Here is a 23,891-nt window from a genome sequence, read left to right on the forward strand (position 1 = left end):
ATGATATAAATGTACATTTGAACAAGAGGGAAACGATCCCATATAAGAATAAGGAATCTTTAGTGAAATCATACAGAAGTCATAATGTCATTAAACAGGGTGGCCAGGTTTTAGCGCAATTTCCAGTTCAATCACATCTCAAAATCTTCTTAACAGACCTAAAGAATGCTATTAGTCTGGGAGAAGGAATCACAGCCATCACACTGCATACAGATTCTTGACGGGCAGATATTATTTACTCTATAGTAACATTTCTCTCTCTCTTTCTTTGCAATATATCTTACAAGAGAAGTGGTTCTGGACATACTTATTTCATTGCCATTGCAAATATTCCGGTGAGTTGGAATAAATACTGTCACATGCTCAGGGCTTTTCATCATGAAGTGATGGTGTGAGGAATTGAAGCCAGTATTTACTGTATGCACACCATTTATAAGTTAATAGGTCTGTAGAAGAATGTAAACTTGATGTAATTAATGCAGTCTTCTACGACATTGCATGGACCTACCACAGTTATTGCACAAGCCCAAAGAGGTTATTGTGGGAATCTATTAACGGAGCAACAACGCAGGGACATCCTAATGACAACGGGGGCAGAACACCATTCAATTTTCCCCATCTGTGCCATGCTTGTAGTACAGCAATAAAGTCCTGGTCAAAACTTTATCCTTATTAAGTCTTTGCAGAAAACCCACTGTTGGATTTGTACTGTAGTGGTAAAATCTTTATAATTTTAAAAGAATTTTTAGTACTGACAAAATCTTTCCTTAATATTACAGTAAAACATACAACAGCAGAAAAAAACATTGAGCAAATGCCAAACCCCTGAATATATTCTGTTTATTAAACCAATATATTTGTAAATAAGATTTTACACCAACAATAAAGTTCATGTTAATGTCATAAACTCCTTTGTGTAAATTTAATAAGGTCATAACTAATTAGAAGACTGATTACGCAATAATCAGGCAAACAAAGAAACGAACAAAAACTTTGCCAATATGGACTGTGTAATGTACAATGTCACACAAACCTAAATATGCTCCAAATTCTGGAGCTAGGCTTTAGCTCAAGAAAACACGTTCATGTAAAGGCCAGATAAGGTTATTTAATTTGCTGTCTTTGTAAAACCACATGTACTGTATAATATATCCTGTATCTGATATTTTACAGACAGACAGATTCCTATATGTGTGCGGTTACACTAACAGCTGCTTCTGCTCACATTTTACAAGATTGATCCAGAACAGTCAATTTGATTAAACATCAATTATGTGTAGGATTCATTCAGAAATCAAACACTCTGAGGAACATGGTTTATGACAGGGAAAAAAGATGATTTGATTGATTGTTGATTTAAAAAAACCAAACGCATAGATTGAAGTCTACAACTGCATGAGACAGCTTATTAAAAACAGGACTGTACTGTATGCAAAACTCAAATTAAGCATTTAGCTAGCTAATGGAATAGCCAAATTAATTCCCATAAAATATTGAAATATGTAAATTTATCCCTTGCACTTTTCACCCCATAGCACTAGTTATCATCTCCGCCGTTTGTTAAACTGTTTAATTTGTTCTGCCGCACAGTTAAACACACTGTGTTACCAATGAACAATATATGTTGCTATCAGGAGGTTACCAGTTCATATAAAAGTATGAGTTGCATTTATAACTCCCTTCAACCCAAGCCTTATTTCGCTTTCTTTTTATGGACAAGTTTCCAGAAATCCCATTTCTGTTTGTACAAATTGAATAGTGCTTGTTCTCTAAAATTCCTATTTGGTGCCAATACATTATTTAAGTTTTGGAGGGGACAGTGGAGTGGCCAGTGACATATCAGCCCATTAATACCTTCTTGGACCATTACCGCTCTTGCACATTCTTCCTGATTAGCTGATTAACACTTATCTTTCCATTATTATGATTGAAAGTTAATTATATCTTAGTTATACAGTTACACAGTAATAATTATGTGTCCTTATGTTAAAAATGAGAAAACTGTCCATGCCACTAATTCTTGATCCTTTATTTGTTTTATTGTAAAATGTTTTCATTTGTAGTGTAGAAATTGATTATTATGTATTTTCCCCTTTTCTTTCACTTGGCTGTGTAAAACAAGAAATAGTATTAGAATTGTCATCCAAGTGTCATACTTTAGTTGACATTTATAATAGTGGTATAATTGTAGAGTCAGCACTAATAGAGGTCAACAAATGGGGTGTGTGTATGTGTGTTTGTGAGAGTGACAATGTCATAGTTTGTATCCTTTAAAAGTACTCAATTTTGCGTCAGGCTTGCGCAAATGCACACACATGCACCTATGCACACGTGTGCTCACAGTCACACAGACACACACACAGACAGACACAGACAGACACAGACACGCATGCATGCACGCACGCACACACACACACACACACACACACACACACGACAGTAATGTGGCTGGTGCTGTGCGGGCCACATAAAGCCAGCCCCCTGGAGAAGGGTATATAAGGTCCGCTGTTTCACAGAGTGCTGAAGTTTTTTCTCATTCATATTGGTTCAGCAGAGCACATCTTCTCATTCCATCTCCTGTCTCGCCTGCTGCTCTTCTCTGCTGCACAGCCTCAGACTCAGTGAAAGGTACTTTTTTTCACTCTTTATCTTTTTAGAATATTGTGTTGAATTACGTCAAACATCTATTAAATGTATTTTTTGTTGTTGAGAGTTTTACTTCAGATCTAATGTCTAATTCTTAATTAAATTATAATGAATAATACAACTAATTTTTTTGCAACTAATTTGAAAACCCCTGGTTTTATTTCAGTATTTTTCTTGTCAGCCTTCTAAAGTATTTATTTAGAAGTATTTCTGTATTTATTTAGAAGTATTCTTGTATTTCTTCTTCTTCAAAAAAAAACATAGATTTTTGTTATAATGGAAAAGTTCTGCTTTATCTTTGGTCTTTGAGTTCAAAACATAATAATAATAATAATAATAATAATAATAATATTGATGGGATTGTAAAGCTTAGTTTAGGACAGTCTGGGGTCTCATCTAAAAAAACATTTCAAGCCCTGATATTTCAGTAAATAATTTACCTATGATTTAGTATTGACTGAATCTAACTGTTACTGTTATGAGGTTATATTTCAGCTCTTGTCATATGAATGAGTCAAGTTGGTGTTATATTATGTAAACACCTCATTTGGTGCTGTGGTGCTGATGGGAAATTTTACATTCATAACACAAATTGGCTGTAAATGACATTTTCTCCGGGAATGTGCTTATCTAGGCATGAACCCTGGAATCTCTGTGTTAGTGCTGCTGGTGGCTCTCTCCAGCAGTGGCGGTTTCTCTTACCCCACACACGCAGTGCAAGAAGGGCAGTCGGATGGAGGGTCTGTGGATGAACACACACACCATACCCGTGCAGTGCCCCCAAGTGGACCACTCAACTTATTGTCTAAAACGCAAGAAGAGAATGTAGAGGAGGACGCTGTGCGCAGGCTAAATGAGCTGCTGGCCAGACTAATTTCCAGAAAAGGTAGGGTAACTTAATTTCATATTTACAACTCACTGACTATATTCATAAATATATTTATGATAGACATGGTTTAAGTATTAAATAGATTCCAAAAGTGCAACGTTGTAGCACTTTACAGCATTAAATCCGACCTTGTTACGCTTTTTTCTTCTCATACATTATTATACAATTTTTTTTTTTTTTTTGTCTAAACCATCTTTATGTGTTCTATAGCAACTACATAGGATGTCACCCATCTCTTTCTTGCAGGTTCATATCGCAGGAGCCCGTCCCTCAACAGCAGGTCCAACCACAGAATAAAGGACAGAGACTACCTGGGCTGGATGGATTTTGGCCGCAGGAGCGCTGAGGAGTATGAATATTCATCTTAATGTCTAATTGTCATTTTGAAGGAACCAACCAATCAACCAACTGTGTGTACAGATAGAGCCATTTTAATTCTTTTACCAATCACGTCATTGTTGGAGTTCCCCTTCTTCATCTTATTTCCAATGTAAATTTGTATAATGAAAAAGATGCAATATATGAATATGTATGTGTAACTCATACAGATTTTCCATGCACTCACATTGGTTTTGGGGGAAAAGAGACCGGTAATGTGGTCGTTTTTATTTATTTCCTTGTGTACATGATTTTGTTCTAGCGTTAGTAACATGTTAGCTGTTTGAGAATAAATCATTGCCTTAACTCATTCATCACGCTGTATTTTCTCTGGAGCTTGTATGATGCCATTACACTCAAACATAATGAATTAAACAAAACAGAAGGAAAGGGCCAGCACCGTATCACACATTTATTGAAAAGCAAATCTGATGCCATGGAAACACTGATTAGATTAGATCCTGTTAGCCTGCGTGCTAGAGCAGAAGCTTGAACAGCCCTAGAGAAGAGTGCGATAAAGACACACTTTGGTATCCTTGATTACTACTTTAATAATGAGATTTGAGCCCACCCTCTATGGACAGTCATGAAAAGTGACAGTTTAAAATTCTCCACATTGCAGTGGAGACAAGCGTAGCAATTTGTTTAGTGCATTGGGGAGAGAGAGAGCTTACAGTTAATGGCCACATAAACACATTCTCTTATTGATCATCCAAAGTGGCAGCAGAAGGCTTTTGGCAATCTCTCTCGTAACAGCCTTAGGGAAAGCTCAGTGTGCAGACAATAAACGGCTTGCTTTTACTTGTACAAGCGCACATCCGGAAACAGACAGACTAGGACATAACCTCATGCTGTCTATTATGTAGACCACTTGAGTTAGCACATAATGGATGAAATGCAGGACGGCAAATATGAGAGAGAGCAATGGTTTATAAAGAACAAAAGGCACCATTATACCACAGGTGTGCCTCAATGAGAGGGGTTTTATTCAGTTAAGACAATAAAAAAGTGGACCAATAAACCCAGACAAGTGCACATGCACCCACACATGTGCAAACACACGCATCCACATGCAATTATCTTGACATGAAAAGGCCTGCTGTCAGGGTACGTTGATGTGTCGTACCAATTCAAACACTGCCTCTGACTGTACGCATATGACTACTTTTCCAGCATTGTGATTAGCATGCAACCCATTCATTACCTGAGATTCTGTAGAAACAGCCACAACATCCTGCAGAACAGTTTCACTCAGTGCCTCAGTATGAAGGAGGAAAATAAGGTCAGCGCTAAAGACTTGACTTGGCAGTGAATTCTTTGGAAATCTCATTAAGGCATCAAAACAAATCAGAGTCAAATCCCAAGCTATCCCTTCCACCTTTGTCACTGAACTTTTTGGTTTCTTGAAAAGCTTTCTCTGAAAAGGTAAGCGAACAGGTGTTATTACGTTTCAATTGCTAGTTTATTAAGAGGAAAAGGAACATGGAAACTTAATTATGGGGGTGTTGTTAAAATACTACAACTACTGTACTAATTATTATTCATGAGTTCCCATTTAACCAACCAACCAACCAACCAACCAATTAGTCAAAGCAGAAATGTAATAAATATACAAATTAATACATGTTCTGCTAGCTGACAGTAACCATCTATTGCTCAATGTCTCTTAGGAGTAAAGCTAAGGTAGTCTTACCAAAAATCGAGTACCTATTAAGCAACATGTAAGATCCCTTGATAACATTTTATGGCATTTTATGGTGGCTCAGTTGTTACTGGTTGCAGGGCATCCTTTGTGCCAGCCCTGAGCAGGAATAAATATGGGAGGGCTTGAAAGAAAGTCCACATGCTGTAAAACCAGAGGCAACCCTTTAACAGGAGCAGGCAAACAAACACGACTTCAAAGTTATATTTTATTATTATTATTTCTTTTTAGATTTTATTATATTTATTTTCCAAGTATGATTTTATTTATAATATATTAAATCATAAATTATGAAAAGCAGAAAATAGATGATAATAGAGACATTAGTTGGAATTTCACTGTGTTCAATCATGTACCAAAACATTTACAATATGAAAATAAGAAATAAACCAATTATGCACATGCAATTCAATCTCCTCATGAATAAACTCTCTTCACTGTGAATGATACTATACTGTGAATATACAGTATAAGCAGCTGCTACTCATAAGCATTAAGTGTTTATCCCTCTGGTGCTATCAGATCATAAGCATCCACTCATTTAACACACAAAGACGGATGAATAAGAGCTGTGAAGAGGGCTGGGCACTTATAGGAGAAATTACGAGTGCATTGACTGGTATAGTTTTGACTCATTTATTAACTTTTGCTCCTGTATTAATTAATGTAATAATCACTAGGTAGTTAGAGCCTTGCAATGCTCTACCCATCTTTCTCCATTCCCAGAGAAATCTAACACCATTCGATTCTGACGCCATTCACACTCCCATTCCCCACTCCCAGTGATCAGTGAATAAAAAAAAAATCCACCACTGAGAATAGGATGATGTTACACTCTGATTTCAGTCAGCTTCTTTTCTAGGATCCTTTTGTGGTAGTGATACCAAATGAATACTCTGTGAAACCTTGTGATTGTCATCAAATGACAATGTTCTGAATTAAATGAATATTTAAACATCACACAAAAAAAGACCCAACAATTGTGTTCATTCATTTATTGATGACTTCTTTTGCATTCAAATTTCCTGAAAGCAAATCAGGATTTCTTTTGTTGACACAGTCCTCCATACATTCAGTATTTCATGGCATTTTGTATAAAAACATATTTCTATTTTCATAATTTACAGTGTACAAGTGAAAAAACACTTCTCTTTATGCTGTCTGAGGAAATAAAGCTCATGACTATGATGAATGAAGAGTCATGTAGGACCACTGGCAATACATTTAACACTAACATGTAGAAGTCAGTATTAAGTGCATACACTTCTTTTACAAACAGCCTTCTGATGCAAGTAAGAACATGATTACAAAAAACAAACGGGAAAAAAAAAACACAGGCATACTTCAGACCAAAAGTATGGCTGTATGTGCTTTCTAGATATATCATATCAATATCATTTCTCGACAACCAAACCTCCTTCATATGTTGCATTCAAAAATGGCACTGCCAAATTGAAAATCCTTCCTGTTAGGGCAACACCAACATATTAGTTATAATGTTAACACCTATGCATACTAAGAAGAATGAAAGTCAAAATAGGGTTAAATAATAAATTATTGACATCAGGCACTATGAAATTGCTGTCAAAGGACAAACGCACAATGCAATTAAAGCTTGTAGTTCAGCTTTTGGAGAGGAAGGACCTCTCACCAAAAAAACACACTTTACAGCTTTTAAATAAAACATAATACTGGCCAGAGATTTCTGAAGCATCTGCAGAGTTACATCATTTCTGTCAGAAGAACTCGACACCATCAGTATCCAGAAGGCTGTAAATACTTTGCTTGAGTTTAAATACATAGTTAATCGACTGCATTTATCTAAACACACATACACAGACTTATAAATAACATTGGTCTTCCCTCCGACCACTAAACACCGGTTTCTGACTCCCTAAAGAACCTTACCACAACTCTGAATAAAATACAGTAGTGTGTGCCCTTATTTGTGCTGCTACAGTTTTCCTCATAGCGCCCATTTCAAGGGCAATGCATATGTTTATTACATTGTAACAAGCATTATACAACAAATCATTTAAGGGATTTCATCTGTTGTGGATACAAATATAAATATAAGGGATGTCGTAATGCTGTGATCAAGTAAAACTATGCTTTCGTAAAGGCTTTTTAAAAAATAATTTCATTAGATTGTTTTTTGGGCACAAAGGGTTGAAATCAGTCACATTAACTGGACACTAACACACTATTGTTCTTAATTGTTCTGTGTAGGATTAGCTTAATGATGTTATTAGTGTTTCAGTTTTTTTTTATACAAAAAGCCAACCAGAGGTGCTTTGGGCTTGGGAAGACCACATTAGGCAGAAAACAAGATTACAGGGTTATGGTCTTTTAGCACAGTTATGCCAAAGAAATTCAAAATCAAAAAGTGCTTACAAACAGGCCTTATGCTACATTTTCTTGAAATGCAGAAGTGCAATTATTTTACAATTTAGTAGGGGATTAAAGAATCAAATACATACAGTGGTCTTCCTGGCTGAATTGCACTATATGTGTGACAAGACCATAGTAATAAAATGGTGTTATAGTTACAGCTGCTGTACAAAATTATCTATACAAATTTTTTTTACAGGCACAGTTGATCTGTCATGAGAATAATGCATTTAATGTATATTTACAGATGCATAACTCTTGACAGAGAGGCAACACTCACTCCTCACTTAAACCAGCTTCTGTAGCAGGTTTAGGGGGCAGGAGAAGGTCTTCACTAGGTGGCCCTAGTCCCTTCATGGCCATGCTGGCCCCCACCATAACAGGATAAGTTCGGTTTCTCCGAATCCCGGTCAGTCCAGCTATGGGGCTAGGCAGGCCAGGTTGGGTCCCAAAAGATGGTGTGGCTAAACCGAGCCCAGGACCTGGAGTCACAGCTCTTGGGCCTAGGCTGAAGCGCTTTACCTTGTCCACAAGCCGCAGATTGTGTATGCTCATGTCTGTCTGGCAGTGGGATTCCGTGTGCAGCTTGGCCTCTGCTCCCCGCATCTCCTTCAGAATGGAACTGGCAGGCCGTGAAGCCAGGAAGTTCTCATAAGGGGGATCTGATGGGCTAAAGTCTATAGGCAGCACAGGGCTGCCGAGTTTGGATTGGGTGGGGGAGTTTGGGGGTGTCGAGGGCATGGTGTCTGGGGCTGGGGCAGTGGGGAATGTTTTTGAAACAGATTGTGATTTGCTAGGCGTTCCGTCAGCCCGATCCCAACTGTGAGGGTTGTAGACAGCTGCAGAAATCCCATGCTCCTGTAGGAGGCACACCAGGCCCAGAGAGGTGCTCGTGGTCTTCGTGTGCTCTCGCAGATTTGTAAAGCTCTCAGCCAGGCTGAGACGGCGTGGTGTGCAGGGGGTAGAGGCTGGAGTAGAGTGCATGCTTTTGATGTTCTTTACACAGTGGGCCATGGGGATACCTGTGGCCATCACACTGAAACAGACGGGAGAAAAAATTATCCTTGATTTATGCCTTTATCATTTGTGTTCCTTACACAGAGACATGCTGCTGTGTGTAAATTAACACTTTCACACAGTAGCCATGCACCATTTCACATTGTCCTGCAGTCTTTAAGACAATGCTTATTATCTCATACACATTAGTCGAAATACTGTAGAGCACAACACTTGGTTGGGAAAGTAGTCTTAACCACATTGGTGGTGTCACAAGTAACATTCACAAGCACTTCCTCCAAAACAGTTAGACTGGTTAAGTTTGGTTAGAAAGGCATGTGAACATCATGTCTGTGGCCATCATGCTGGTACCATGAGATCACCTCTCACCCTAAGTGGGTGAAGCTTAGAGAACCTGCTCTATGCCTGGCCCCAGAACAACATGGTAAAGTGCTCCTTCCCCTTCCTCCTCCTTCTCTTCACATGATCTGCAGAGAGTCAGTTTTATATATTGTGTAGCTGCTACAAGACACATCTGGGTAACTGTCTCTGTTCACACTTAAATTTAAACTCCTCACTCTTTTTATTTGTGTATCATAAACTTGAGAAGAAGAAAAAACCTGTAAAAACTGTAATAATACAACCCAGACCTCTGTGTTTACAACAATTCTTTTCAGGGCAGTGTAAGTAATAAAATATTAACATGCTTTTCTTAGAATACAGTATACCTGTATAACTATACATTTGCACAGAATGAGTTGGCTTCTAGCAGCTACAAATCATGTTTTCTGTGATATGTATTATTGGACATTAATTCATTTATAGAAACCTACACTCACATAGGCTATAAGCTACTCAATTTCATCAGTCTGTGGGATTACACTTTTTTAAATTAAGAATGGTTGGTGCTCTAAGATTCGACTCTGTGCTGTCTTCACTGGGAGATTTGTCTTTATTAGCATGAAACAATGAGACACTATTCCAAACCATCGATTAGCCAGAAATATTTACTTCTACTGCATACAAAAACATCTGTCTTCCTTTTTGTTGAAAAACAGTTTTGTAGTTTGGGCTGGTGGTGGTGTTGGGTGGTATATCGACTTTTTGGTATATAATATCAGTTTACTTTAAAATGAAAAAACTCTTTATATTAATATAGTTTGACGTTGCATTACATGAGCCATTTCAGCCCCACCCCTACTCTTCCCCTGTGTGTGCACCCACTGTTCCTTATACATTTTTAGGGTTGCGTTTAATTCTATTTGTATTAATCTGATACTATAGTTAAGAGTAAGTTAAGCAGCAGAAATATTGTATATTTTTATTTTAATTAAACCCTGTCTTTGCATTTTATTTTGCCATGGAGCACTTTGTAGGAAATACTGTGATATACAACATCATTCAAAAACTTTGGACACACCTTATAATTCAATGTTTTAGTTTAGTGATTTAGCCCTGCGATGGATTGGCACCCTGTCCAGGGTGTACCCTGCCTCATGCCCTAAGCCTCCTAGGAAAGGCTCCAGGCCCCGTGCGACCCTGAATACAGGATAAAGCGGTATAGAAGATGAGTAAGTTAGTTTAGTAATTTATTTTTTTTACACTGTGAAATTTTCTAAACTATGAAACTGGGTAATAACACACTCACTCATTGTCTATACCACTTGATCCTGTATTCAGGGTCACTGGTATAGGCCTGGAGCCCATCCGAGGAGACTTGGGGCTCGAGACACACATTCACACAATATGGGCAGTTTGGGAACGACAATTAGTCTAATCTGCAGGTCTTTGGATTATGGGAGGAAACCAAAGTACCCGGAGGAAACCCACCAAGCATAAAGGAAACATGCAAACTTCATGCACAAAGAGATGGGAATCGAACCCTGGAGGTGCAAGGTGAGAGTGCTAACCACTACCCCACCGTTTCGCCTAAGTAACAACAACAATAGCCAATTTTTATTGGCCTTCATGAAGACCATCTCTGGAAAGCAAGACCAAAATTTACCTCTGAGGCAGAAAAGTTAAATTAGAGTTATCAGCCTCAAAAATCATCAATTTACAGCACCTCAGATTAGGGTTGGGTACCTATATAACCGGTATGTACCGAACCGAAACAGAACACGAATTTCGGTGCCTCATTTCGGTGCCACTTAAATGTCTGAACTGTCGATTAATTGATGCAGTTCTAATAAGCATCAGATTCATCAACACACATGATCGCTAGTAAAATTTAAATACTGCATTCATGGGGTGTCAGAAATGATCGGAAAAATTTATTATTTCCTTAATTTGAAAAATCTTGAGAACTTCGGAAAGCTTTGAGAATACAAATCCAAAACATTGTTGCAGTAATGTTACTGTCCATTTTATTTTTGTAGATTAAAATTTTATTAGATTAGATTAAAAAAAGCACAAATCATCAGGAAATGAGACCGAGATGCGCGTGAATGCAGCAACTAACGTTACACTTGGTCTGATGGCAGCAGGTGGTTTACCGCTATCTTAGCTTGCTAAATTAAATACCTTTCGTTAAAATGCCTAAAACTAAATGGTCGAAAGTGTGGCTATATTTCACAAGAAAGGATTCCAAAACCGCGACGTGCAGCAAATGTTTTACAGCAGTTGCGTTTAAAGGGAGAAACTCGTCAAATCTAATGAAACATTTGAGGGCACACGGAATAAACTTAAAAGCAGAGGGATGCACCGTAATTGATAGCTTGTGGACAACAGCTGGCACTATCGGTGTGGGTGAACCCCAGCCTCAGTCATACCAACCGTAGCAAAAAGGAATTCACCGATTATGTTGAAGACAGCAGCCTTTTCCGCAGGTTAGTCGTAGGCTAATGTAATGTTAATCGCAAAATGCAAATCTTGCATTCATGCTAACAAATGGTCAAATGATTTGTAAAATACTAATGTAACCTGCATTTTGTTTATAATTATGGCTTTCCAGCTAGTACTAGTAGTACTACAACAGTGACCCCATTTACCATTGCAAAGAAGGCAAATTTGACTAAGGAGAATAATTTTTTTTTTTGTTTGTTTAATAAAAATGTATTTTTGAGTCATCCACCATCATTTTGTGGCTTTAGTAAAGTTTCGGTTTAGGTACCGTTTTAAAAGTCTCGATTTGGCACCGGTATCGAAAAAAACCCAAACGATACCCAACCCTACCTCAGATTAGAGCCGTTGGAAAGGCAGAAGTGCAGAAGTAGCAGACACATCTCAATATCACTTGTTCAAAGGAGATTATTGCACATTTAGAAAGCCTACATTGGTTTGCAGTGTAATCAGAAAAGACCATGAAATTTGAAGGTGTGTCCAAATTTTTGTCTGGTGCTGTACATGTATAAATTCAGCCTAAAAAACATCTCAGCCTAGAGATATCATTTTTTGGTCGGTATCGCCTGGTGGACAAAAACCACATACATAGAACGGGTGAATTGTTCCAGCTGTTTAAATGCAACAAAATGTAAACCACAAAACCAAAGTCTAAGTATCTATCCAGTGACAAAAACTTTAAAGCACTTTTTGTAAGTCACTCTGGATAAGAGCTTCTGCCAAATGCCCAAATGTAACATAAATTTTAAGTCTTACACGCCCTCTAGTGGTGATTAAAAGCTGTGTCGCTTACCTGGGAGTGACTCTGGTCAGCTCATCAGAGGGGTGGAGTATCCGGCAGGTAGTAAAGGTGTAAGTAGCGTTTGTGTGAGACATGCATTTACCAGGAAAATGCACTGGAAACAGCAAGAGAAATAAATAAATACACACCCAACACACACCTACATACACTTATACACTCATAAGGAAAGAATGGTTTAAAACTGCATCAGAAATTGAAACTAATTTTGCGATTAGTGCGGTCCTAGCTTATAGTTCTACTGATACAGTTTTAAATAGATTCACATAATAGGACAGAAATACAGACAAGAAGCAGGATCATCATTAGACAAGTATGATTTCAATTCATCAAAAACTGATTTTAAAAAAGTGGAGCAATAATATCTCCAAAGCGGAATAAGTAAACTTGCGAGACAGAGGAGAAGTGTGTATTTTAGTGGGTATGAATGTGACCTATGGACCAAGTGTTTCAGCTCTTGCTCATCATGATCATGAGATCATGATCAGAGTGCCTCATGTTTTTGTTTTTTTATTCCTCACTTGAACATGTAACATACATGTTTTACTTCATCTCCTATTCCTGGATGGTATCCATGTCCTAAGGATCTTTATGGGAAGTATGCGAGTACGAGTGTTTGCTTGAATACCCACACTCATGCTCACAGTGACTTAAATAGCTATATCATCTAGCCTCCATTATGTAAGCTATGTATATCCCTTAGTTCTAAGAAAAGAGCAATGCAGCTGAGAGTAACTGGATCACTGTGAAGCAGGTACAGATTACTAAGGCAAGGTAGCCGGCGGGTCACATTTAGACTCACTAACACTGAATGTGAAGCAGACCGCTAAATAAGAGAAAAAGGAATTTACGCAGAGAGTAAATTAACTGGATGGGTGCAGGAAATGAGAATGAGGCCCATGGTAGCAGTGGCATACTTATATAATAAACTCTAATCTCTCACACTATCATTAAGCCATAATATGTGGTAAATCAATATGCATGACGGGAAGCATAATTAATCTAGCAAATGAAGGTGGCTAAGAATAGGTTCATTAAAATTTCTTTTACAGACACCATTCTCATTTCACAGCACAAGACAGATCATGGATCATTTGTATATGAAAAAGTACATATATGTAACAACAAAAATAAAATATCACTATACTCGAAACCACTGTGACAGCACGCGGCAGGCAGGGATGGGGTAGTTGAGAGTTCACTGTACACTGTGTAACAGGAGAGGTATCACAGACATGAGACATGCATCAGTAAGGCAAATGTCCCCAGTATGCTGCTACATTCCACTGAGTTTAGCTTTGCATGATGTTTTTTAGTCAACCCTCAGGTCAACATTAAGATACTCCCTCACCAGATGCCATCTCCTCCTCATCCGGTGCATCTCCTCCCGGTTCCTGAAACTCTGGCTCTTCCCCTCGTCTCTCTCCTCGATGCTTCTCCCCTTGCCGATGGAGGTTTGAACTAGGTGAACATGGAATCGAGCCCAGGCCAGAGGTAGAGAGACTGGGCTGAGATATCTTATGTGCTTCTGTCTCATCTTCCTCCAAGTCTGTGAACGTATAGACCTCTTCAATGTCAAGCTGGAGATGGCGGAAGCCCTTGGTCACTACCCCTGGTCGAGTATCCAGAATGCCACCAAGGTTGGGCTGGGCTAGCTGTTGCCAAGCGTGCAGAGTTGCTGATCCTGAGAGAAAGTACATAAACACAAAAGATATTAGACAGGAGCCTTTACACACTGTTCGTCATGGCTGTAATACTGTATCTTCTTTAAACATCCCATAACCCCACATAAAACAAAATAATATTACATTTTTAATATCTTTGATGACTGGAACCAAAGAAAACACAGGGACATTCAGATTTACACATTGTAGACTTGATGTTACGTAGAAAACTGTATCATCAAAATCAGTGGAATTATTTTTCATCTAAGCAATGTTAAGTGCAACAGATGGTCAAAACCGATTCTGTTCATTTATTTATGCATTTCTCTGAGTCTTAAGTACAGACAGAGTGCAGGTGGAAAAAAAGAGAGGAAAGAAGGAATGTGAGAAAATAAGCACAGAATTTATTGGATAAAATTAAAAACAGACTGAAATACAAGAGAAAATGCTGATGGTGTTTAACTGCAAACTCAAAAGTGAATAAAAATTAAAAAGGATATTGATGGGAACAAGAGGAAAAGACAGAATTAATGTACTGTACCACACGTAATCAACAAGAGAGCAAAACCATGCGGAATACTACTACTGTATAAGAGAATGCGTCAAATGAAAAACCTAATTGCTTTTATTTTTGCCTTATATATTGCCGATAGGCATCACAAAAACGTAAAGTATTTCTATATATGATCTTAATTTAATTTACCCCAAGTGCTCCAGTGCTTAACAAATGTCGGAAACCGTCTTTAATCCTTCTATAAACTGCTGATTTATTTAGCAATTTTTAGATTTTCATTTGTCTCAATGACAATTACTCTTAAAAATACATTAATATCATTTTAATTTCTATGTGGTTTTACTCATAAATAGAATAATGAAGATGTGATAAAACTACCAGCAGATGGCAGTAGATAAGCTGCATTAATTCTACTGTTCTCTGAAGCACTGATGATGACTGAATTTTATATGAAACTTTTGAACAAGTTTTAGACAAACACACACGCATCAACTAACAAGGATTTACATATTTAAATATATTCAGGCTTTCACTGTCTGAAAAATCATGATGAAAGCAGTAAAGTGCAGTATGTTGCTGTAATGCACACATTATAGAAACCCATAGAATGGCAGGGTGTGCATGCAGATCGAGTGTGTTTAAATCTCGAACCAGCAGCGTGGATGTGCGTGTCTGAAATAGAACGAGTGCTGTGTGGAGAGGTCGTCTGAGTGCTGGTGTATTAGTGCCCAGAATGTGTCTAAGAGATGCAGGACTGGCGGCCTGTCTTTGTTCTGGTCACCTTCCAAAGGTTTGACGATCTGCAGCTTCTCAGGTAGGTAGGAGCGAGTGCTGTAAATAGAGTAGACCGAGTGCAGATTGCCCAAAGACAAGATGCTGTCTGCATCTGTGAGTGAGCCTCCTCCTTCTCCATCACTGTCTCCACACGACTCTCTTTTCTCCCCGGCTAGTGCCAGCAGCTTGCGTTCTCTCTCCTCCTCAAAAAAGCGCCGCTCACTCAGGTAGTTGTCACGGCGAAGCGACAGCCGGCGTAGTGCTGCTTCCAGGTCGTGAGAACCAGGTGTTCCAGGAGTACCAGGTTTCTTGTTTGAATCCTCTGAACTGAAAGAACAAAAAAGAGAAGAAAGACAAATTACTTTACCAAGAGGAAACATGTGAGACAAGGATTAACAATACCTGGTATAAAACACAAAATACTATATACTAGTCGCCAGCCTGATCACATCTGTCATGCACTACAGTACACCATTTCTCACTTTTAAGCGTTTTTATTTTAAGCTTGAATAATTTTGTGGCTTAACTAACAAAAAACATTCCTCTGAGACTCGTCAGGTACAGGGACTGGACTGAAAATGAAAAACAAAAAGGCCTTCAGCAAGCCTGAACTATTCATCAAGACTTTTAAACAATATTGTTTATCCAAAACCCTTCTTTAACACTTACCCTTCCTGCGGGGTATGACTCTCCAGCATCAAGCTGTTGTTGCGGTTGTCCAGGATGCTCCCTTCTCCTCCATAAACACTGGACCTGGGTGTGCTCAGACAGCTCGAGTGCCTGGAATTTATGGATGACGTCTGATTGGAACCTGGGATGTTCATGGGGGAGGGGCATAGTGACCGCTGACGTACCACCTGATTGACGTTGCGCACTGTTTGGAAAACTCGCTTTGGGTGTAACCTGAAAATAAACGCCAAATAAAAAATACACAAACCCCGAAAGCAACAATTGAATTAACACTGTGTATTTTGGTTTTATTTACCATAAACAAAGTAACACCAATAAGCACCTAAATATGGATTTAAACAATATCTATTTCAACAAATATTAATTTAAGTTTAAAGGAAAAGAAACAGAAATCATTTAAAATTTTGTACAGTTAATGATAATGATACCTCTGATCTTCCACTTCCGGGTCAGACATCTGAATCTCTTTCCTCATGGTCCCTTCAATTTCAGCAGCTAAGGAGTCCTGTTGTGTACATACAGCATTAGATGCTGGGAACAGGCGTTTCTTGGTCTGATGTAATGGCTAGCAACAAGCAACAGAACAGTTCTGGCATTGTCCAGCCTCAGGACAACATGGAATATAATCAGCCTCTTACGCATTCCTCTCTGCATTATTAGCCATATTTACATTTCCACAGGTATATGCAAACTCACTAGGCAGCTATGCAAAATCTTAGATATAAATATGTCTGGACCTAGACAGAAGTGAGGGAACAGCTATAAACATGCATCAATTGCAGTGATGCATGTAAGAGTTACATTATGTTCATATGAAGAGATGGAGTTAAGAGTGCACCTTGCTACTCTTTCTTGTATTTCAGTACTACAGAAACGTTCGCTTTCTCACCATGGGGAAAAAGCCGAGCGAGTGAAAGCGGCGTGGCGTGCTTTGAGGCACTGTCTTGTTCCTGAAGTTCTTCAGCTCTTCTTGGGCTTCATGCAGCATCTCCATACACTCTGCAAACTTATCCTCTAGTTCTCGTAGCTTCCGGGTAAAAGAGAGAGCAAGTGATCTTTTGAGACTATATCCTACCAATATACAAAACATGCCCTTTCTGCACTTTCTTAAAATTTCTAAGATTTGAATATGCAGACTATTCTTCGTGGCTAAAGGTCTGTACATTTTAAAATGACATTACCTCAGCAGTGAGCTGTCTTTGAGCATCCTTAGCAGCTCCCAAGTGTTGCGTGAGCTCCTCATTTTCTACTGCATACTGCAAAATACACATCCATACCCACACAACAGCACCATCATCTATAGGATGACCAAACAAAACCCAAATGCATAAAGGACGATGCATGAGTAGCCTTTAACCCATCTATGAAACCGAACACTTACACATTTAACCTTTTTCTGGAGGTCCACAATCTGAGAGAGCAGATGTGTTATCTCTTCCTGCTGCCTGGAGGCATCTTCTGTCTTTTTCGCCAGCTCCTCCGCAAGTGACGAGATCTGTATGTTAGCATCCCCTATGAGAGAAGAAGAAAGAAATTTGATTTCCTAATAAAGACCTTTTCAAATTTTGGAAAGGAAAATCATTAAGGTAAAAAAAAAAAAAAAAAAAAACACTCGGACCTCAATTTTTCCAAATGTATAAAAATACTTATTTACGCCTAAATCTTATTTCGGAAGCAATGTTATTTGTCTTTACACATCCTGTCTCTACATGATATATGTTGCTGGCACCTAGACGAGCAGTTTGGCCTCTGCACCAGTAGACTGCTGTTCTACTGGAGCTTGGATATGACAAGAATCCTTGACACTCATGCATTCAATGGATCACTTCATTGCAAATGCAGTCACTGATGGACACTTCTAGAATCTGAAATATACCCTGCATTAGTTTGGTCAGGTGAAATGTGTGCAATGTCCATATTTTGGCTCCATAATGCAGAAATGAAATAATCGGTGTTAAAAAGAGGCAGAACTCTGGTCTTGATGGGGATGTTGGCCTTCATCCAAATTCACTAATAATGTGAGGCCAAAGATGTCATGGCTTGTCCTATTCTGCTGTTGATCTCTGCTGGAGATGCCACCTCCTTCCCCTGCACCTGTTCAAACCGGACTCTGTGGGTCCAGATCCGTCTGTTGTCTAGATCATGGTCTCATTTGCATCTATTACTGTATAATCGTAAAACTTTGTAGATGAAATCGATCTGTCTAAAGATGGGGACAACTTTTCTAGCTATTGATTATTCAAGTTGATGGACAGCTACATGCTATAGCAAAGCGGATGTGAAAGCTTAATCTCGTCAGCTTTAAACAGATCAGGTCAGAAACGTCTACAATTTTAAAATTACAGTTGTGTGTTGATATATATGCATTTCATCGCATCTGTTAGGTTAAAACATGGTAATTAGAAAACACACAACCTAATGCAGCTATCTTTTATTTTAACTTTATTAGGGTCTTTACTGAAAATAGATCTGAGGATACATGACCTTGATTTTGACCTAATTACAGTAACAGAACTGAGAATATAAGCAACACTGTTCTAATAATATCTTGACAGGCAATCAGATAGAAAAGGGAAAATAAGACAAGATAAACCTTTAGTAATAAAATACTAGCCTCTGGGGCAAATTGAAGTGTTTCAGCAGCATGATACAGCATTACATGAGTAGTGGAGTAGACAGATATATTATTAAAACAAAACTGTTATCATCATTCTAATTATACAAAAAAAGAGGACTTGTAGGTCTCTCTCATTCAAAACAGTTCCTTGTGCAGGTTGTAGTACAGTTTGTAAGCAGGCATACTCACTGAGCTCTTTCACACAGTCATTAACCAGCTGCTGTTCCTTCTCTTCATATGAGATGGTCTCTGTCTCCAAGTGGCATGCCTAGTCAAACGTGAATGATAAAAAGAAAAGATTGCGTGTTATAAACAAACATGCATCAGGTTTCTCTTCCTGTTTAAGTTGTCAGGAGAGTACAATAGTGGCATCAGATCTAACCTGAGAAAAATATTTTATTGTCTGTGAACATGTGTGCATTAACGAGTTTGGCTAGTAAAGTGTGTAATTCCACCTGCTCTAGGGTCAGATGGTTGACCCTGGAATAAAGTTACAGTAGGTAAACTGCTGCCTGAAAATGCATTTACTTGATTTGTTTACAGTTCATGTGTAAACAAGCAGTAAATGAGCCACTCAGTAATGTGAAGGAAAACATGCTGCTGTATTTGAACATGTCTCGGTAGCATTGTGGCACGATTCAAATTTCCTGTAATATAAGCTGTGCATTGTTATGTGAGACCATCACCTCTGATCGGAGCACAATGTTCTCCTCCTCCAGGTCTTTGAGCTTCTTCTGCAGCGAGTCCAAAGGAAAGTAGTTTGGCACTGACAATGAGGAGTCATTATGTGGAATTCTGACAAAAACATAACAAGTAGTGAGAATGCAGGATTAGTTCATCCTTAGTGGCAATCAAATGACAGGAAACAGAACATTTCAGTAAAAACAAACAGGAATAAAACACCAGGAATGCAGATACTGAAAACTAATAAAATCAGTGACAGTGTGGTGCTCTGTGACCCCAATGCAACGCAGTTAAACTAACCTATTGTTAAAATGTACTGATACAGAAACCATTCCATAACAGGAGTGATGTCTAAACAAAGCTCTCCAGACAGAAAGCTTAACCATATCAACGATTAAATCTTACTATTTGTACATTATAGAGAACAAAGAAAACAAAAACAAATTTATGCACAAAACATAACGAGAGCTCCTTCTTTAATGTACTTTTAATAACACAGATGGTGTTACTGGTATTACATGGACATCACCATGCGTTAGAATACGTATATTAGCACAGGTCTGAAGTGATGTGGTACGCTGTCCACCACTACAGAGGTGTAAAAATCAGTCCCAGTCAGAAGCGTATATGTATAGAACAACCAAAGTTCAGTAAAGAGTTTCTGTGATGTTATCAATGCACAGGATGCAACAGTAAAACCTTTTTATAAATTCAAACCCTAGCTTCTAAAGTGTCTCATTATGCACAAAACAGAAAAACCATTAAAGCGATATTAAATAAAAAATCTTTAAAATACCCTCTAATAATTATAAATCTAAAAACAGAGTTATGTGTGACAAAGAGAGCTGCATGAATGTGATAAAGGGGAGGAATTGTAATAAAAAGAGACGGAGGAACAGACTCACGGGGTAGAGGTGACCGACTCTCCCTCGCTCTCCTCAGCAGCACTGGTGTAGAACTGGAGCAACTCATCCTTCATAGAAAGATCATGACGCAGCTGAGAAACCTGCACACACCAAACAGCATTCAGTGTCTACATGTCCATGCAGCAGCAGCACAACACTTGAACAGCTATGATATTAGCATACACCATCATATTGCCAGAAACAACATTTAAATATTAAATATTCCCATATAGATTTTTAATATTTTTCATGGTTACAAACACTAGAATTTTGTCAATTTATGTTCGCCTTGTTTTTAACCAAAGAGAAGACAAAACTGCCTCGGTTTAGGTAAAATCTGATTATTAGGCATTTTTATTCCTATTCCGCAAGTTCAGAAAGCTTAAACTGATCTAAAGATAAGAAAACTAGATTGAAAAAACTGATTAATAGGATTCACCTCCTCCCGTATGTGCTCCACTTGCTCTTCCAAAAACTCATTTCTTTCACTTAGGGTTTTGTTTTTCTTCAGCAGGGACTGACCTATGCGTGCTGCTAACTCCAAGTCCCGTTCTTTCTGCAGAGAAAGGAGAAAAAAAAATTCCAGGTTGTATTCAATGTATCAAGTCATATAAAAAAAAATAATAATAATAATTAACAAAAATATGCTTCATTTCCTTTTATCCTGAAAGCATTCACAATGAAACATGACTCATTGAAAAATAAACCTGATATAATATTTGTGATTTTTATCTCTTATGGCCTTTTATTTATTTTTTGATATAAAAGGGGAAAAAAATGAAAAGGGACATGCGCCATGAAGGAAATACTTTTATTAACACTACTGTACTTCCTTGTGGAGCTCAGGCACGTAGGTTGTTAGACGAGTTGTGCTTCAATTCAAAATTTTAACAGAGCAAAGCAGGGATAACAGTGGTAGGAAAATTACAAGATGAAAAACCTTTGAAGGAAACCTAATTCGAAAAAATGCATTCTATTAACAGCATCACTGTATCCATTAGTACAGCAGAGTTGGTGACACCAACATTAGACATGCCTAATTAACAACTATTCATAAAGAGAACTCTTGGCTTAAATTATAAGAAGATAAAAAGGAAATAATTTTACTGGATGCACCTTTAATGGAAGAGCTATCTTCTTCATGATGTATTGCTTTTTGCGGTGATAAAATAAGCTAAATTTATTGGCTATATTTTATTTCATATTAGTTAAACAATCATTGTGAATTACATCCTTGCCGACATTAAGCATAATGTCACTCCATTTGTGCAATATTGTTTAGACATAAACAAAATACACAAGTGATCACAAGCTAGAGCATACCACAGCTGCTGCTTATCTATTTTTAATTCTCATAGCCGTGAAAAACCTTTGCAGCATCCTACACACATCTGAATAATGGCAGAACACAGCCACGACTAGCTTACCTCTTCAAGCAAACGTGTAACAGCATCTATGTCATTGTATGTCTTAGTCATCTGGCCCACTCTGTCAGCACACAGAACTGCACAGAAAACATACAGTGTATTAATGCAGGCACAATCAAATATTAAAAATTCTATAAATAATAGGCGTTTTTATATAAAAATGTCCATGGGGTAACGTAACAAAAAAAAATAAAGGAAGGCTAAAGATGAATGTTTGAAGTCAGTGTCCTGAGCTGTACCTCAGCAGGAGAAGGTATAAACCTCCCGAGACTGAAGGGACTCGTATAACAAACACTCATATGCTCGTTAATAGAATTTACACATATGTGTGTGAAACAACACTTGTTTTAGCAATATTGCATTTGAAATAAATCCTGTGGATTATACAGTAGCTCTACCATACCCTGCTGAGAGCTTAGACACTACATCTTAATCCTTTTGACACTGATGCCTAGCAGCTTCACAAAAAACATAGCAACACATAACTGCAGGCACTCTTCCTGTGATTTAAGGCTTACATTTGACTTATTTGACATAGACAAAGAGCCACACGTACACAAGAAACATAATACTTCAAATTGCTATGCTTCATTGTCTTAAGAAAGGCGTCACCTTGATTTCCATTCTCACGTTTCATTTATAGAAGGTGTCTGTCCCATTTCAAATCATTTCACGCCTCAACCAAGACAAACCTGCACAAGCTTTCTTAATCTTCTAGTGCACAATGGGCAAATTTTAAAAAATTCGGTTCATGAACTGCAACAAAAATAAAGACCATCAAACCTCTGACAGCTTTTGATACTGTCCAGAGGGAGTGAACACCACATGTCACCCTTTCTTTAGGTTTTCTCTCAAGAACAATGAAGAGCTAATTAACTATCAAAAAACATTTTTTAAATTAACAATATGATGCAGTAGAAGTGAAAAGGTCACCAGTAAACTTTTCAGTAACATTCTCAGGAACTACATGATAGAGATAAATATTAAATGACACAAAGATAAAAATAGGCTACTCAGGAATAATTGAGAATTTTTAATCAGATAAAAATGCAAAGCTGTGCCAAGCTGGTTAATCATTATTGGTGATAACCATTCAATCTCTTACCTCCACCCAGGACACGCAACCACAGGTGATGTTACTGGATGAGTGGGAGTGGCACAGATTTTATTGGAACTTAGTCCATCATTTCTAATTCTATTAATGTGCGCAAAACAATGAAATTTAAATAAAAGGTGTCTTCCCATAGGAATATAAAGTCCACCAAATCTCTGCAAACAGGCTACTGAATAAGGTACAAGATCACCACCATGTATCGATATCCACAATATACATCCTATACATTTATTGATGTCCTCAAAATATGTTCAGGATCACATCTGAGAAATAGTGGTGGCAAAATCAAAAATAAAACCAAGTTGATTAAGGTCACAGAAAAAAAAAAGTGTGTTTATCATACAGAAGGTGAGAGGAAGCCAAACCTGCTCCAATGTCCATGTTTGGAAACCAGAAGTGTCAACAATATAATTGAGATCAATTCAACTGGGAAGCTAGAGCACTGTCTGCTTGAAGCACAATCATTTTCACAAGTGAAAATAAAAAGTGTACCTTCTTCCAAAGTATAAGTTTCCTCATCTTCCAGTTCATCGTCAGCATAGTTTGAATTGGCGACGCTAGACAGACCTGAACAATCCAGTGCCTCGGACGAGTCATACTCATAATTTTCCTCAACCGAGTTGCCATAAGGTAATTCCATGGTTTGATGAGCCTAGTCATACAAAGCCAGGCCACCGGGCCTGTTGTCTTGAGCCTGCTTCAACACTATCATGTTTGTCCATGTCTTTTCCTCAAATTAACAAAACCTCTCAGATATACACACAACACTGTCCAGAGCCTACACCTGCCAACAGACTGTGACTCAGATACAGGGCTCTACCATTTATGTAACTAAGACTCTAAGGGGACAGCACATATAA

At 38.1% G+C, this 23,891-nt stretch overlaps 2 protein-coding genes across 8 annotated transcripts in view; one reads left to right on the forward strand and one right to left on the reverse strand.

Moving 5' to 3' along the window:
- The first annotated feature begins 2,539 nt into the window (after positions 1-2,539).
- Positions 2,540-4,207, forward strand: ccka (cholecystokinin a). The gene is made up of 3 exons (XM_053494172.1): positions 2,540-2,628; positions 3,281-3,532; positions 3,782-4,207. The coding sequence occupies exons 2-3, from the start codon at positions 3,283-3,285 to the stop codon at positions 3,901-3,903; spliced, it is 372 nt and encodes a 123-aa protein (XP_053350147.1). The 5' UTR covers positions 2,540-2,628; positions 3,281-3,282; the 3' UTR covers positions 3,904-4,207.
- Positions 4,208-6,595: 2,388 nt separating this feature from the next.
- trak1a (trafficking protein, kinesin binding 1a) overlaps positions 6,596-23,891 on the reverse strand; it is a 39,539-nt gene continuing 22,243 nt past the window's right edge. For 3 of the 7 annotated variants that reach the window (XM_053494198.1, XM_053494193.1, XM_053494196.1), the window contains 14 exons: positions 21,918-21,994; positions 20,930-21,046; positions 20,491-20,591; positions 19,588-19,696; positions 19,091-19,169; positions 17,666-17,796; positions 17,466-17,540; positions 17,174-17,311; positions 16,713-16,849; positions 16,264-16,497; positions 15,602-15,921; positions 13,994-14,326; positions 12,637-12,739; positions 6,596-9,042 (listed from right to left, as the gene is read on the reverse strand). In XM_053494198.1, the coding sequence (XP_053350173.1) occupies positions 8,283-9,042; positions 12,637-12,739; positions 13,994-14,326; positions 15,602-15,921; positions 16,264-16,497; positions 16,713-16,849; positions 17,174-17,311; positions 17,466-17,540; positions 17,666-17,796; positions 19,091-19,169; positions 19,588-19,696; positions 20,491-20,591; positions 20,930-21,046; positions 21,918-21,968 (2,688 nt within the window). In that variant the 5' untranslated portion in view covers positions 21,969-21,994 and the 3' untranslated portion in view covers positions 6,596-8,282. Of the gene's footprint in view, positions 9,043-9,392; positions 9,491-12,636; positions 12,740-13,993; positions 14,327-15,601; positions 15,922-16,263; positions 16,498-16,712; positions 16,850-17,173; positions 17,312-17,465; positions 17,541-17,665; positions 17,797-19,090; positions 19,170-19,587; positions 19,697-20,490; positions 20,592-20,929; positions 21,047-21,917; positions 21,995-23,523; positions 23,786-23,891 lie in introns of those variants that run through there. The other 4 variants (XM_053494195.1, XM_053494197.1, XM_053494194.1 and 1 more) reach the window with 3 other exon arrangements.

Source organism: Clarias gariepinus, chromosome 4, assembly GCF_024256425.1.
Source record: "Clarias gariepinus isolate MV-2021 ecotype Netherlands chromosome 4, CGAR_prim_01v2, whole genome shotgun sequence".
In the NCBI taxonomy this organism is placed as follows: Eukaryota; Metazoa; Chordata; class Actinopteri; order Siluriformes; family Clariidae; genus Clarias; species Clarias gariepinus.